Consider the following 13,194-nt stretch of genomic DNA (forward strand, 5'->3'; position numbering starts at 1 on the left):
TAGGAACACCCAACCCAACTATTTCTCACTAATTCATGCTTTTGAAGTACCACTTGAAGTTCACTAAGTATCTTTACAAGAATCCTTTTGTTGGTTCCCAAATATTTTGCCTGTTTTGACTCGTTATTTTTACAACCACTGTCAGAAATCAGACCTGAATCCATTCTCTGTTAACACAGCCATCCTCACTCCTGAAAGACAGAGACACAAGTCCTCACACTCTTGTTCCTTTATTCAGACTGCAAACCCAAGTGTGGTGCTGGTACCTGCAAGGCCATTCAGGTCAAAACCCACCTGCCCATGCTGCACCCAGGCTCTCACCAATCAACTTCATCATTACATAACAGGTATTAAATTTCCTATCTAATTGTGCTTTCAAAGCTGCATGTAAAAGTGGAATTGGAGTCAGACATGAAGTTAAGTTATTACTACCCCCTTCCCCAACTAGGAGCCCTATAGTTTAAGATACACAGAAAGGAAAAGAGGAAAATGTCCAGGGGGTGTTCCATGTCCTACACCTCATGAGTTAATCTATTAAAAAAAACCAAAAACAAACAAACAAAAAACCAACAACCCAAGGTTGAAGGAACAACTTTGATAAATCTGACGAACAGAAAGCAAAAAGAGTCTTTCCTTTAAAAAACCCTCTAATTAGAAGCCATTTGTCTAATAGACAAACACTGAAAGCAGATATTGGACCAAACTGCTCAAAATAACTGAACAGCAAGATCCCAAAGTGTAACATCTAAACTGCAAAATCAAGGAGGTCTGGTAAGGAAAAGATTCTTATCAGCCAGGAGGCAGCATTTCTTTTAAATACATTTCTGAAGGAGCTAAAGCTGTGTTTTCTTGTCATCTTTATTCAAGTATTTCACAGCAGTTATATTACAAATTACAGTAAAATGTTCAAAATTTCCAGAAGTTCAAAAAAAATTAAATAACTTACTTCAAACTAACGTAAAATGAAGTCAAAATGCAAAACATCAATTTAAACACAATTCTGAATAAAACTATAGAATCCAAAATATACCATAGCTGATGAAGGAAGTCTACTTAATCCACAAAGTAGACACACGTTAATGGAACCAAACAGGACGCCCCAATGTCTAAATAACCCAATGTACAAGATACAAAAGATGCAAGTACAAGCCCAAATTCAAGCTTATGTTGTGATTACAAAATAAAACAAAAAACAAAATAAAAGACTTATCAGCTGCAGGACCTGACCTTCAGGAGACTGAAGGTAAAACCAGCGCTGACCCACCAACTTAATCAAAACAAAAAAAAAAAAAAAAACCAACAAAAAAAAAAGGAAGACAAGATATTACAAAACCCAGTAATCCTATAAATACATTGGCATATGAGGAAATCAAGTAACAACACAGAGGACACAAAACAAAACAAAAAAAAAATAATCACAGGTGAGATTCAAGCTTGCAAATACAATTAACTCCATAGCCATCAACTTCACCCAAGAGCAACTCTATCATCCCAAGACACCCATTCCCAGGGAATCCTCCTTCCTCCTGGCTGGCCACATCCCATCGAGCCCAGCACAAGGACTCACAAAGGAGTTTATTTGCAATTTTCACAACAAGAAACAAGGAAGAGAGGTCAATTTGTACAAACTCTTGCCAGTGCTATGTGGCAAAAAAAATTAAAAACATACAAAGAGTAAACAAGTTTAGACCACATGGACAGATTAACAGCTGTTTTAACTCTAAAACCACCAGACATCTGTAAAGGAAAACAAAAACTCAAGTGTGGTTATTTGGGCTAAGAAGGCGAGTATATCATTTTAGGTAAGCTGTCCACTAGAACATCTGGTATTAGCTACGTTTCTCTAAAACAACATGGCAGCTCCTCATTTAGTAAAGTTGCCTCTTAATGATTTTTCCCAATCAACAACTGACAGTAGAAATTTTCCTTTAGAAACCTGACCTTTTAGAACCATTTTTAATGCTAGGCATTAGCTTTAACTTGCTTTTTACACTCACTGGTGACTAAAATTCTCAACGGTTTTAGTTTATATAAATTTATTATCTTCTTAAAAATGAATGCAGTTTTATCTTCCACAAGTGCTGCTGTTACTTGAACAAAAACTTCTTTGAGTAAGTGAAACTGGAATAAATATTTTTAAAAAATTCTGCAGCAAGAACCTGAGACTTGCAAAAAACCCTTTTATCAGAAACTTGCTACAAAAAATCTGCTACATTTCATTTAATCAAATCTTAAAGTTTGTAACAATTTCCATCAAAATACAAAATGCTGTTAATGTACCAGACACATAAATATCTCAAACAGGTATGATGCTAATAAATACTAAATGAAACATGGAAAAAAATCCCATAATCAAATCTGAGATCAAAGAATCTCATTTAAAATGTGTTTTCTGCTTGTTTTTGTTGTTTTTAATCGCACTTTCCCACCTAAAAAATACAGCTAAAAATGCATGGGTTGCATTTAGGTGTAACTAGATGTACATGAATGCTTAAAACCTTTTTCTGCCATTACCTATGAAGAAAAACAGTGGCATTGGGGGAAGAAAAAGATCTGAGATAGACTGATGCTTAACCATAATGAACAAAGCACTTTGGATTACTGCAGTAGCCCAAGGGCCACGTTTGCTCTCTCTGCAGCACTACCCTGGGATGAGCCATAGAGGTGGAGACAAGTCCCTAAGCCTGGGTTTGTACACGGGAGCAGCGTGATTACAGTCCTCCATAAACACTGTTGGTAACTAAAATACAAAAAGCTGAGGTAGCTCAGTATCTCTGCAGTAGTCTGTTTTCTCTCATTAAAAACTAATCACACTGCGTTGCATATTTCTGACAGACATTTCTGCAGCTACATAGGGACAGTCACAACGAATGGTTCACGATGGGAACACCAGCCAACTGCTCTAGAACACTTTCCACGTGGGTGTGAAATAAACCAGCCCAGGTAATGTTCTAATACCGAGCTTGTGATGAAATATAAAAACTGCCTAGACTGTTCTCTCCAGTTGCCAGAAAGGAAAGGTGTTGAACTACACAATTCAGACCCAAAGAACTCATAGAACAGATGGATTCAAAAGGCTCTCCTCCAATCCTCCCAACAGTAACAATGCTTTGCACAGAACGACTTGTGAAACCTAAGAGAAGTTTTATTTTCAACTGAGGTTGGGCTCCAGGACTCTGACCAACTATAGTGTCTTCTTTCCTGCACTGCACAGTCCAAGTTATATTACAAACACAGACCTTCCCAATGAAACCTGCCAGTATTAACCTCGCTTTCCTTAGAGAACTCACACTGGAAAACAAGGAGATGGTGGGAAAATGCTTCATTTTTAGCAATACAGAAGAGTTTCACTGTGTAACTTGTTTCTAAAACAAAATATATACCAATGAAAAAGGAATTTCACCATTTTGGTAAAGTATGTGGCTTTTTCAGTGTGTCTTAGTTTAGTTCTGTAGAGTAAGACAGGCATTATAGAACCATAATACTGGTTGCCATCCAATGAAGAGAATACAATTCGTCCTTTTGGAGATCTTCATTCTGCAGACAGCTTTCTAACATTGCCATTTGCTATAATCCAAACAAATTGCTTAGCCTTATCTTTCTCAATTGACTAAAAGGCACATTAAAGGCAGTTCTAGAGAGCCTCATCTTCAAATTACTGTACATCCAGTTACTCAAGATTCCTACCACAATGCATCACTGCCTTCTTTAGGACAGATTTTTTTTGTCCATAACCCCAGAGAAGAGAAAAATTGGAAAAAAAAAATAAAAAAAGATTGCCTGTTTAAAAATATTCAACTTAGATCTGCTCTTTCCAGTCCTCTTGTATGTGTTGGTCTTCACTTTGCCTGAAGTTTCCCCAAAGATAATGCATGTAGAGTGAACAAGAGCAGGAATGAGAACAGTTTCTGTAGCACCAAAAATCTCCAAGCTGTGGCATTGTATTCTTTATTTATATCAGATACAACTATATGAAGTTCCGTTTGGTTCTTGTAGGCTGGTTGGTTTCAGGTACCTGAGACAATAGCACCAAATTCAACAGAAACAAAAAGAGAGAGCACTTAAGACCAAGGCTCTGCACATACTTGGTGCAAATGGAAACTGAATGGCTCAGAGGACTGCTCTCCCATGAGCAGTTTGAGAGGATAAACCCACCCATCTTGACGAGTTCACAGGAATGTTTCAAACACATGAACTGTTCTTTCCATCTCCTGCAAGAGACACAGACCATTAGCTATTCATAAACAAGCAGAGACAGAAATAGAGTTACTTTATGAAGTAGTACTTACTGTTATTTTTTTAAAACTGAGCAAATAAATATATGAAAATAGACATTTCTGTTTATTAGCGGCTATCTGCTAGCAAAATATGATAAAAGAAGGAACTCATTAAAGAAGTATTAATGCAGAAAAGTACTCATAGTACTATGACAGTCCATGAGAAAAGTAAGGCTTATTAGGGTCACTTACATAATTAATGTGCTCAATATATACCAGGAAAGCATTGCAGTGGCACACTGCATGAATTCAAGTCTTACTGCATACTTATGCTGTTGGTGACCCAGCTGTAATCTCTGCACAGTTTGGACAATCAAAGTAAACATCAGTCTCTACAAACTCCTGTTGAACAAATGCCTTTTTAATCTACCTAACATCTTGCACAGACTTTCAACATATTTTTAGGTGAAGATGGCAGAGGAATAGCATGAAAATGGTTTGAAATATATACCGCAGGAACTCAACAAAACCCCTCACTATGGCTTTTCCAGGTTTTGTTGTAAATTATTCATGGAGAAAAATATTTAGAGCTCAGTGATCCAACTGGAAAGCAGCAATTGTTGTCCTTTTCTCAGCAGGCTGGTTATCAGTTGAATCAGCAAGCTGATCCAAACCCCTCTGTAGTCAGAACAGTGGTGATGGAGGGAATGCACATCCAGAGCTGGGATCAGCCTGTGCCAATGGTGAAATGACCAACTTGCTGTTGATGCACAGGAGGCCTTGGAGGGACATTTCAGTGACAAAGGACAATGGCAGGGCAGACATCTGGCTTCCACCAGGCAACACTGATCTTCCCACAGCTGTACTTACTGATCTAGAAAGCGTTCATGCTTCTAAAGCCTTGCATGAAAGTCAGAATCAGCAAAAAGCATGGAGCAGAGGTGGGTAATTGGTTTTTGGCCAAGTTACACCAACACAATTAGGGGCAACTGCAGCAAAGCCAGGTCAGGGTGTCTGTGAAATCACTTTACAACCACTGCTAGTTGTGCCACAAATGTGGACACTGCTTCTACTCCATTTCACTCTGCTAGAATGTGCTTTTCATGCTGCTGTATTCTCTCTCCTTTTTCCTCCCTTCTTTTCGGTTAAATTCTTAATCCCCTTCTGAGAATGCATTATTAGAAACAGCCTCCAGTTTCTAAGTTACTGCACTAAACTTTTTTTTCTTTTTTTTAAAGGTTCTCCCTGCTACTAGAACAATAAATTGACAGATTAACAGTTCTTGAAAAGATTTATCTCACAATATTCAGATAAAGAATAAAAGAAGCTGTACAACATCACCTCTATAAGTTGTGATTTGTCATAGTCTCTACGATGTCTGTAGATGCATTGACTGAGGAGTGAATACAATCTCTCAAGTTGGTCAACAGTCAGGTTGTCACTTTTCTTAACCACCAAATCAAGCAGTTTCTGTTGGAACAACAAGAGGTGAAGTTAAGAGGGTTTTTATAGTCAGTTTTTAATTTTTTATAAGGACAAATCAGAAATGCAGTCTTGCTGAAGACCTCCTTTGAAGGGATCATACAAATGAAATGAACCACACCTGGCTATCAGAAAGGCCATTGGTTCCACACGGACACAAAGAGGACTCAATGCCTCTTTTCACTTTTCCACTCATACCCACACTTTTATTCTTGTCTTAAGATTTTCTTTCCTCAGTATAGCTCAGGCAATGTTTGTTCTTTTGGAATGCTGCTTCATCCTATTTCATCTTCGTCAGTAACTGTAACAAAGCAACCCCTAAAAACTGCTTTGATGGCTAAGGCAGACATTTTCAAGAACTTACACTGGCAGGGAAAAAAAAGTACCATCACATGAAGACACATCTAGAATTCCACAAATGTTGACATATGGTACAAAAAAGAGAAGGGGGCAGAAGGAGAACATAAGACATGTAAAATTTCTCATAAACAAAAGGTGAAAGTATTTTACATAGCAGCAAAGAGTGAAGTTTAGGATTGTTTTCTCTCCTGTTATAACAATTCTATGATTTCCAAAGAGATTATCATCAGTACTCCACAGAAAATGGGATCTAAATTTCACAGGTCACAGTAGGTCAAGCTACTTTTTACAATAGAAGACAACAAATTTTATTGCAACTTTGCTTAAAATGGGGCAAAACTGAAAGCAAATTAACTAACAGTCTACGATGCCAAAACAGCAACACAAATTCCCATTTGCTTTCCAATCCACTCAGTTTTCTCCACCAAGTATACCCACAAAGGAAGGCAAAAGATAATGTTAACTCCCAATTACCAGGCACCCAGCAGTTTCTTGGTACCTGGCACAGCAAATTAACACATATGAGTACCTGCAAAAATGGCAATTAAAACAGTGGACTGCTGTGTCATTACTGGATTATAAGGGTAGCAATAATGGGACAGTAGGGATTCAGTAGTTTTATTAACTTTTCATCCAAAAAACACTGATTGAGAAATCATTTCCAAAAGTCACTGCCATCATAATACTTGTTTGCAGTCAAAAATAAAGGACATGTTGCTTCAGAACACAGAAAAGAAGCATTTTTCATGGAGTCTATTAACAGCTCAATTTATTTCTTCAGTTTTGTTACCTTTAGTCTGTCATGGTCAACAACTACAGAAGGTAAGGGATCTGAGGGTTCCTCTGGAACCTGCTCCAAACTCGTGGGCTTTGACTGCTCCACGGTGACTTTTCGTGTTTTCTTGCTTTTGAATATACCTGTAATTTGAAAAACAATTATCAGGATTGTCAGTCTCAGAAAATACAGCTTATTTCTTCACTTCAGCTTGATTTTGCTTGTTTAGTTTGTTGGGCTGTTTTGAATCAAGCAAGATTGTAGCAGTGCACATTATTCATCAGCTTTGCCAAATTCTGAATGTTTACAGGTGCACAAACCCACGGTTCAGAAAACACACCCTAAACTCGTAATCTTTAAAACCCAATTCCGAAGCACCAACTTTGAATGAAAACTGAATTCCACTAAGAGTTTTCTCATTGTGTCTTTCTATTCAACAACAACAACAAATTAAATAGCTTCTAAGACAAGATCAGATACTAAGCAAAGGCTGAAATTCTTCCTGCTTAAGTGAAACAAATCTTCATTTTTCTCTCTAAAGCATCCCATGCCTTCATTACCACAGTATTGCAACATCTGCTCTACTCCCAAAACCTCGTGCTTTTGTTACACATTTCTGGCTTTTTCCACCTTTGTATTCAAGCTATTGTCCAATCCTGTTGCAAAGAACAAAATATTTTCATATCTCCTGATTCTCTCCCTACCTTACTTCGCTATTTTTCTCCTCAGCTATTTAAAATGCCTTTTCTTCTGAGGACCCCTGCTATTATAACCATCCTGAAGTATACACAACTCACCTACCAAATTCAGAAATGTAAAGGCTCTTAACACATCACGCTCTTCTTGTGATATTCCTAGGACCTTCCTTGTACTATTCTCCTTACCCTTAGAGAAAATATGTATGTACAAACACAGCCAACATGTATACAGTAATCTTCTCATAACTCAGATCTCTCATTAAAGCTCATTTACTTTGTAAATCTCAGCACTAACTTTTGAAGTAAAGATTTCATTCTTTTAGATAATTCTGAAAAGCTCATTAAAAAGGCAATCATGCATAAGGCTTCTATTTCTGTTCCCGGAGGAAACTCTCTCTCTTGTCTTCAAAGGACATGGCCCCTTCTTTTATACACCACCAGGATTTTCCTTCTCCTTCTCTTATCTTTTTCCTGTACTGTTATTGTGTTCACTGTGACTCCAAAGCTAGATACCTTCTCCAACAGATAAACAAGTTTATCTGGCTTTTGCTATGAGTTAAACTGCTTCAACTTTTGCTACGAGCCAGTTTTTAAAAGAATATATTCTGTATTTCTATGCTTTTTTATCCAATGTCAATGATACTTTTATCATATTCTCTAACAAAACAAGTCAAAATCCATCATGTAGATCAAAATATAAATCAGATAAAGTATATAGACGAAAACATGTATTATATTAATCTCTATTTATAATATTTTTGAATATAAAATTTTTGGTTTAACGTTATCTCAGTATTTACAGCACTTCCCACAAAGCTGACAAACATAAAAGAGCAGTGTTAGTATGGAGATACACTTACTTGCCGAAGATAAAAATATAGGAATTCAAAAGTGCACTTCTAGTTTTTCTATGTAGAATTTAATGCTGTAAGCATACTAAGAGTCTCAAATAAACAGTCAGCAATTAGTAAAATATATATAATATTATATAAAATATATATATGTATTATATAATACATAATAATAATTGTAACGTAAGATATTACAAGTGAGATATTCCCAAGTAGTGAAAAATACATGTATTAACTTGAACACTGAGATAAAGACAGAAACATTGAAAACAAGTTATACCTTCTTTATCTGCTTCAGCATCTTTAGTTTCAATGTCTGTGCTCTGTAGTGTTTTCTCATTATTGCTGCAATGTGGTAACTCAGCTTTCACCAGATCAGTTCCTTGACTTTCACTGGAAGCTTCCATTTTCTCCTTTAGCTGATCTTCAGATAAAGATTTTTGCCTGTTACTAGACCCATCGGTGTTGTCACAGGATGAAACAGCATCAAGTGATTCCACTTTACCATTATGGCAGGCTGGACCAGGTATACCTTTGGAGCTGTGTACAGATGTCTCTCCATTCACACAGTCCCCTTTCAACACAGCATCCTTCCTTAATTCCTTTTCAGCACCCAGGGTAATGCTGTCAGTTATTAACAGGGATTCATTTGAGCTCTCTTCTTCTGTGGATGCAAAATTGTTTTCCTTTCCTGATGTCCCATTGTTAAGCCTCTGCTCTGCATCTATATCCATAATATCACAAGAGGATTCATCATTTGTCATAGAGAGGTCTCCTGTTTCCTCTCCATTCTCCTCAATGCAGTCAGTGCTGATCTCTAGCTCTCCGTTTTCCAGCAATTTACTGTCCTCACCGTGATTTTCATCGTCAGCAAACTTTGCCTCATCTTCATCTTTCTTTAAATTATTGACTTTCCTCTTCTTAATAATGCCTTTGCCCCACTGTGAGCGCCGTCTCGATTTTCTCCGTATTCGAACTGAAAACAAACAAACATTTTTAGATGCACAGGTACCCCTCAGTAAAGAGACCAGGATATCAGAAAATGCTGCTGTGTGAGGCAATCAAATATCTTCACACTTGAAGGAAAAATAAGCTGTCTGTTGATTTCAATGTGAGCAATTTAGAGGTAACAAGGACTTTTAGAAGTATAAGGAGGGGACAGTCATACACTCAATTCCTAACTATGGAAACAAGAAATTCCTACTTAAAATAGCTAAGCAATAATGTAGCTAAGCAATTACCCATTCTCATTTGGGTAATGCAGACCCTAAAGACAGTTATTCTCATTTTCCCTTCTTAGACCCTCAGTGATTTCAAATGATTATACAATAAAAGAAATGAAAGTGCAATCCATGGATTCATAGAAAAATGCAGGTTGCAAGGGACACAAGGAAACCTCTTATCCAACCAGGGTCAGCTGTGAGAGCTGTATTGTGCTGCTGAACTTGAAGCAACATAGGCATGTGATCATTTTTTCATTATTTCTGCATCCTTACTTTTTCATTTTCTTATTTCTTAGTTCTATTTTCCGTGCCTTTGAAAAATTACATAATAAACTATCTTTCAGAAAGGGCATTTTATTTTATTAACCTACCTACAGTGAAATACAACTAACATGTACCAATCCAAAGGCTTTGGGCACATTTGCAATTTGATGAGCAAATGCAGAAGGAAGACCATTCAAACCTAATGCTATTGTCAACATCCTTTTCAAGAACACTAACTACACACAGCTCAGAAGACCAAGGAAGACACTGGGAAAAACTGAAGCTTCTATGTGCAAATTCAAGCAATGATGAAGACTGCTCTCATTTTGCAAAACTGCTGAAGTTGTGGCCATGTGACAATAAATGAAAATCACAAGTTACCAGAGACTGACAAATTTTCTTCCATTTCAAAATGAGCTCTTATGCTGAGCACCCCCATGATGTCCTTAGTATTTGTAAGTTGCTTTGATTTATGGGGTATTAAGTCCTACACCTGTGTCAACCCCACACTGAGTAACAAAGATCTTCCTTTGAAGGTGCAAGCACTGTGCAGGTACAAGTGTTGAGAATTAATTCACAGACACTCAGAGAAGCACAGTTGTACTTCAGAACCTCTCACTGTGAGTGCTGTATGTAAGTAGGTAGTTTAACCACTACATTAGGAATAAATCTTAACCTTTTATCTCTAAAGCTATCTAAAGATATAATGACACTGCAATAAAAACAGTCTCACTTGGAATGTGTATTTATTGTTACAAATAATCCTTATGGAGAACTGCAAGATTTGAGTGGGAAAAAAAAAATCCCCTTTCTCCAGCTATATTCAAGATTTGATAGTGACTTCTATAGTCAGTGTCACTGTTTTATTGATGACAAACTACAACCTATTCACACAACTTTTCAGGAGTTCATGTATTTTTTTCCACTAGATTGTGAAAGAGATTTTCATTAATCACTGAAGCAGCAAATCCAAAACTGAACAGGGAAATGTAAACTTACAGAGAAAAAAAAAAATCCTCTAAATCCTCTATTAGGCAATGGGTTGAGTCTCAGTGCAACTCCAAAGATGGGTAAATAAAACACAGAAGGAGAGTCAAAGTCTTTTAAAGAAAATCTAGAATGTCCTAAATGTATGAATAAATAAGTTGTAATTGTTAAACATACACTGATTTTTGGCTTCTTAGGCTGACTTTGCAGCAATTCAGATAGATATATCAGATATATTGTCAACTGTATTTGACATTTTTTATATCAGGGAATTGTACTTCAAATATTTTAATGGTGGACTTTTTATTTTCTAGTCAGTATGATTCATGACATACCATCAGCTTCCTGTAGGTAACAGAATGGGACAGCTATTTACAGAAGGAAAACTCTGAGTGAACTTTGTTTAAAAAATGAACAAAGTACATACAATTGCAACTTAACACCTTAACACCTTTTCAATTACTCCTTTTAAAACTACTTATCAGAAAACTCCCCATTGATACTCAGTCTTTTGGCAGTATTTGTGCCAGAGGCAGTGGAAATGCTATTGTCAGAAGAATCCCACTTTATAGAACTGAGCTTCTCTAACTCAAACTATTATAATACCAATTATTCACACATGAACACATTCACTTGCCTTCTAAATTGGCCAACTATTCACTCTATAATCTTCATATAACCTCTACAGATTTGCCAAAGGGATCCTCATTTCAGTTCTAGCTTCTCTCTGGTTTGCTTTTTTGTAAATCACTACTAGGCATTTTTAATGACAATAAATATCTGTCTGACCACAAGTCACACTAACATTTCACTCGGGTTCACATGAAGTTGGTATCAAAACAAAACTTCCCCTGCTCTTTTTTCCTAAGATGCACAGTCTATGCAGTCAGCATGTTTTAACTGCTATGTAACACAATGCAATTAATCACTGAATACAAATTTACATTTCGTTAAGCAGTAGGTGAAGTTTCTCAATTCTTCCATTCCTATGTTAAGACAACTTCAGAGCAATCTGAAAGACCCATAAACAAGGCAGACAGCACTCCTAGGCATGATTAGAAAGAAATTCTGTACTGTCCTTACTTCAGGACTAGTCCTCTAGATGAAGTTAAGTAAATGAAACCTGTAGCAGACTTTCCAACATTCTGAATTCTTGTCTCTGACAGGTGTTGCTTGGAGAGTCTCTAGTCAGATACACTAAGTAATGACAACATTATCTGGTGCAGTAAGAATCAACCCTGAGCAGAGTACAGTTTTTGGCTATTAAAGAACAGTGATAGTAAAAAAAACCCCTAAAAAAAACCAAGAAACCAAACCCCAAAACACTGAACTATTTGAACCAAAAAATTCAACTCCTTCCCACTTTGCTGAAGCATTTCTGCACAACCTAACCATGACCTTTCTGTTTAATAGGGTCTCAGGAAATGACATCTCAAAAAGATGGGTGAATGGTACAGAAGCTTCAGAGTTGAGGTATGCACTGCTGCTGTGCCCCAAATCCAGCAGTACAGTGACAGAACTGTAACTACAGAGAAATAAAGTTAACAGTTGGAAAAGAAAGCAGACATCATTAGATGATTAAAAGACCATCAATTAGTAACAAGCAAATCTGCTTCCCTTAATGTGGAAGAACCCTAATAAGATGCAGCAAAGCAGAGGTTTCTCTTGAAATTTCTGTAGTTTGACTACTACAGTGAAGTGAGTGCAGCACAGTATTCAAGGCTAACAAGTTCACTTTATGCTGCAGAAAAGACCCTTCCATGTTTCCACATGGCTTAAAACCCATCAGAGAATGTGAATCCTCTGTCACCAAATGATAAAACTGACATCCATCAAACTGTAAATTCTCTGCTGTTACTTTATTTCATGAAGAATTCCTGGGGATTAAAATCCAAAGAAGATTCTCACAGCAAGCAAGATCACCACGGATCTAGATTTTCAGTCTGCAGTATCAAGAACCACTTAAAGCAATTCACATGTTTTAAGTTTTTCTTCAATGATCAGAACCCTCAACTCCTTTCTGATGTCTTGTGTGTAAAGTAACTCAAAGCCTTGAGAAAGCACTTAAAAACAGCAACTTACACTCTCTTATACAGCATCCAGGATATCTATGTACCTGCCACAGTAATTTAGCTGCTTCCAGTAGCTCCACATTCCTTAGCAAGAGGCACTAAATAGTCCACTTGAAAGTCTCTGGAGTTTCTACTCACTAAGTCCCAAACTGCAGTCAGAGATAAGCAGCAAGGAAGAACAGATCACAGCTCCACAATGGCTTAAAAAGCAAAGTGAGGTGCCAGCTTCCACTAACAAAGCCATTTCTCCCTCCAAAGCCAGCTA

The 13,194-nt window shown here is 37.0% G+C and overlaps 1 protein-coding gene across 2 annotated transcripts in view; it reads right to left on the reverse strand.

Moving 5' to 3' along the window:
* Positions 1–840: 840 nt before the first annotated feature.
* Positions 841–13,194, reverse strand: part of ATAD2B (ATPase family AAA domain containing 2B) — a 75,255-nt gene continuing 62,901 nt past the window's right edge. For both annotated transcript variants that reach the window (XM_085056974.1, XM_085056973.1), the window contains exons 25-28: positions 8,664–9,359; positions 6,850–6,977; positions 5,559–5,687; positions 841–4,211 (exon numbers count right to left, since the gene is read on the reverse strand). In XM_085056974.1, the coding sequence (XP_084913100.1) occupies positions 4,170–4,211; positions 5,559–5,687; positions 6,850–6,977; positions 8,664–9,359 (995 nt within the window). In that variant the 3' untranslated portion in view covers positions 841–4,169. The remainder of the gene's footprint in view (positions 4,212–5,558; positions 5,688–6,849; positions 6,978–8,663; positions 9,360–13,194) is intronic.

The sequence above is a fragment of the Lichenostomus cassidix genome, chromosome 3 (genome assembly GCF_008360975.1).
Source record: "Lichenostomus cassidix isolate B80296 chromosome 3, HeHo_3.0, whole genome shotgun sequence".
Lineage (NCBI taxonomy): Eukaryota > Metazoa > Chordata > Aves > Passeriformes > Meliphagidae > Lichenostomus > Lichenostomus cassidix.